Below are 2,503 nucleotides of genomic sequence, written 5' to 3' on the forward strand. Positions count from 1 at the left end.
ACATTCAGCAGGAGGTTGTTGTCCCTGCACCACGTGGTCAGAAGGTCGACCTCCAACCCGTATCGAGTCTCGTCGCCCTTGGTGATGAGACCCACCTGAACATGCGCAACTTAAATCTGCACTCGACTCACATTGGGGAGGGACAACCATAGACACTTTTTTTTCATTTCATTTCAACTTTAATTTCAGATTCAGACACACCGTTCCATATCGGTATAAAAATAAGGCTCGTATGTCAGCAATCCATTTACACATTTGATATGCCAAGTAAAAATCTGTAAACGTATAAAAGAATTTACATTATATTACACATCAAATAATTTTTGTAGCATATGTTACGTCACCTAATTTGAAAATACCGTTTCCGTAATTGTTTCGCTAAGAAGCGTGGACACCATCAAATATGTATAAACCATATAAATTGTGTTTGTAAATATAGCAATAAGTGAATCTTCCTGTTTGGTAATAAAAAACTGGATTTTAGTTTTCTGACTGCTGAACGCTATACCTATATTTTATTAAAATAAGATTTAGTAACACAAAATGGCCATGACATGGTGCCGTTCTCCACCTAACTCCATAATGGGAAAACTACAAAATAGACAAAGTGATTCACAATTTAGTTTCTCGATACAACAAAACTACTGTCCGAAGTAGCTCTCTAGAAAATGTCACTACCAATCAGTTTAAAGCATAGAGATGATTGCACATGTCTATAAGCAGCACCTGGAGTGCAGATCTGATGCAGCGAATTATGTTTACAGTAAATCTTTCCACAGATTTGCATACATTTGAAACCTCTATTTTGGTTGCTGCACCTCCATGAGAATGCCTAGTAGGGCTCACAATTCAGAAAATATCACATTCGATATTGATTTTTGGGCTCAAGATTCGATTCACAGTATGTAAATGTAGTTACCTTTCCCATGTAACCAGGGCAATTTCTATAAGCAGCCATCTTCTAGCAGGAGCAGCGTTGTGTTAATTGTTAAAATAGAGAATTTGATGATGCTATGAATAAATCACCTCCTTTTTTGTATCGTCACTGGAGACTAATTGTCATCAGGGATTCATGTTTTTTAATTAATTAGTACTTCATGAGTATATCCTCTCCTCGCTGTCTCACTCTCTCCTCATGCATGTCTATACTTATTGGCAATTTAAATTAAGTAGGAGCAAATGACCCTCATTTTGGGAATATATTGATTAATTTAACATACACTGGGGGTGCCCAGATGGCTCAGTTGGTAGAGCAGGCGCACACATACAGAGGCTTACTCCTCGACACAGTGGGCCGGGGTTCAACTCCGACCTGCCGCCCTTTGCTGCATGTCATTACCCCCCCTCTCACCCCCTTCATTTCTTCTGCTGTCCTGTCAATAAATGCCTAAAATGCCCCAAAAATAAAACATACACCGCTCATTGTTCCTCACACAAAATGCATTAGAATAGCACACCTTGTCAGGTACATTTATCCTTTGTATCAGCTGAGACAAATGACCCAACAACCCCTTAGGATACAATATATTTATTTGACCATGTATGCTTTCACTTATTAGAGAACACATGTAAAAATGAAGAAATAATGATTTTGAAGGGGGAAAAAAAGATTTGTTAGTTCTACATCTTAAAGAAAGTATTGTTACTGTGCGTAAGTGGGGTCTAAAAAAGTAATAAAAAGGAATATTGACATCACATTTGTCCAGGATAGTTAGGTTGATGACTTTGCACATTCTGCAACATCCAACTTCCTGCCGCTGCTGCACATTTTGGCCAGATTCTGAGGAAAAGCAGAGTTGTTATTTAAGAAGCGCATGGAGACAAAGTGTAAAGTCCTAAAATAGTAAGTCTTACATTAGCAGCTCTAATGATGCTGTTTGGAGACTGGAGGGCTGCGAGGTCAGTAAGGATCTTCTGGAGATCACGGCTACTTGTACTTTCTGAAAAAGATGAAATGAGTACAGGTCAGGGCTGGGCCATATGGAGAAAATCCGATAATCTTTCCTAATACCTCAATGTCGATATTGTGGCAATATTTTACGGTTGACAATTGGTGCTTTAAGAAAATAGCTTCACAATGAGATTTAAGATAAATAATCTTCAGTAATGTAGATATAGACCCTTTGCAAACAGGCGACCGCGACCACGTGACGACGCCATGACGGACGGCAGAATCACCGGAAGCACAAGCTAGTTTCAATCAGTTTAAAATACATAACACTAAATAAACTAATACTAATAGTACTATTATCTTCTTCTTCATGGCTTCTTCTAGTTAACAAGTTGTCGTGCTGTTATTGGTCGACGTAGAGCATCTGGTAGGAGATAGCAGTACTGGATACAGACCCTTACCTTCTTCCTCCCCCGTTTTCTGCAACCTCATTAATTTGGAGTCTGCCCAACTTCATTCCACACAATCTGTTGTAAATGGTGTCCCCCCCCCCATACACTGGTAATGATCTCAGAGCTGGATCAGATCTTTAGAAGTCTGGATGCTACCAGT

At 39.2% G+C, this 2,503-nt stretch overlaps 1 protein-coding gene across 4 annotated transcripts in view; it reads right to left on the bottom strand.

Annotated features, from left to right (window-relative positions):
• Positions 1 to 1,512: 1,512 nt before the first annotated feature.
• Positions 1,513 to 2,503, bottom strand: part of ttk (ttk protein kinase) — a 14,381-nt gene continuing 13,390 nt past the window's right edge. For all 4 annotated transcript variants that reach the window (XM_032519428.1, XM_032519426.1, XM_032519427.1 and 1 more), the window contains exons 24-25: positions 1,855 to 1,940; positions 1,513 to 1,780 (exon numbers count right to left, since the gene is read on the bottom strand). In XM_032519428.1, coding sequence (XP_032375319.1) covers positions 1,712 to 1,780; positions 1,855 to 1,940 — 155 coding nt within the window. In that variant the 3' untranslated portion in view covers positions 1,513 to 1,711. The remainder of the gene's footprint in view (positions 1,781 to 1,854; positions 1,941 to 2,503) is intronic.

Source organism: Etheostoma spectabile, chromosome 6 (assembly GCF_008692095.1).
Source record: "Etheostoma spectabile isolate EspeVRDwgs_2016 chromosome 6, UIUC_Espe_1.0, whole genome shotgun sequence".
Classification (NCBI taxonomy): Eukaryota; Metazoa; Chordata; class Actinopteri; order Perciformes; family Percidae; genus Etheostoma; species Etheostoma spectabile.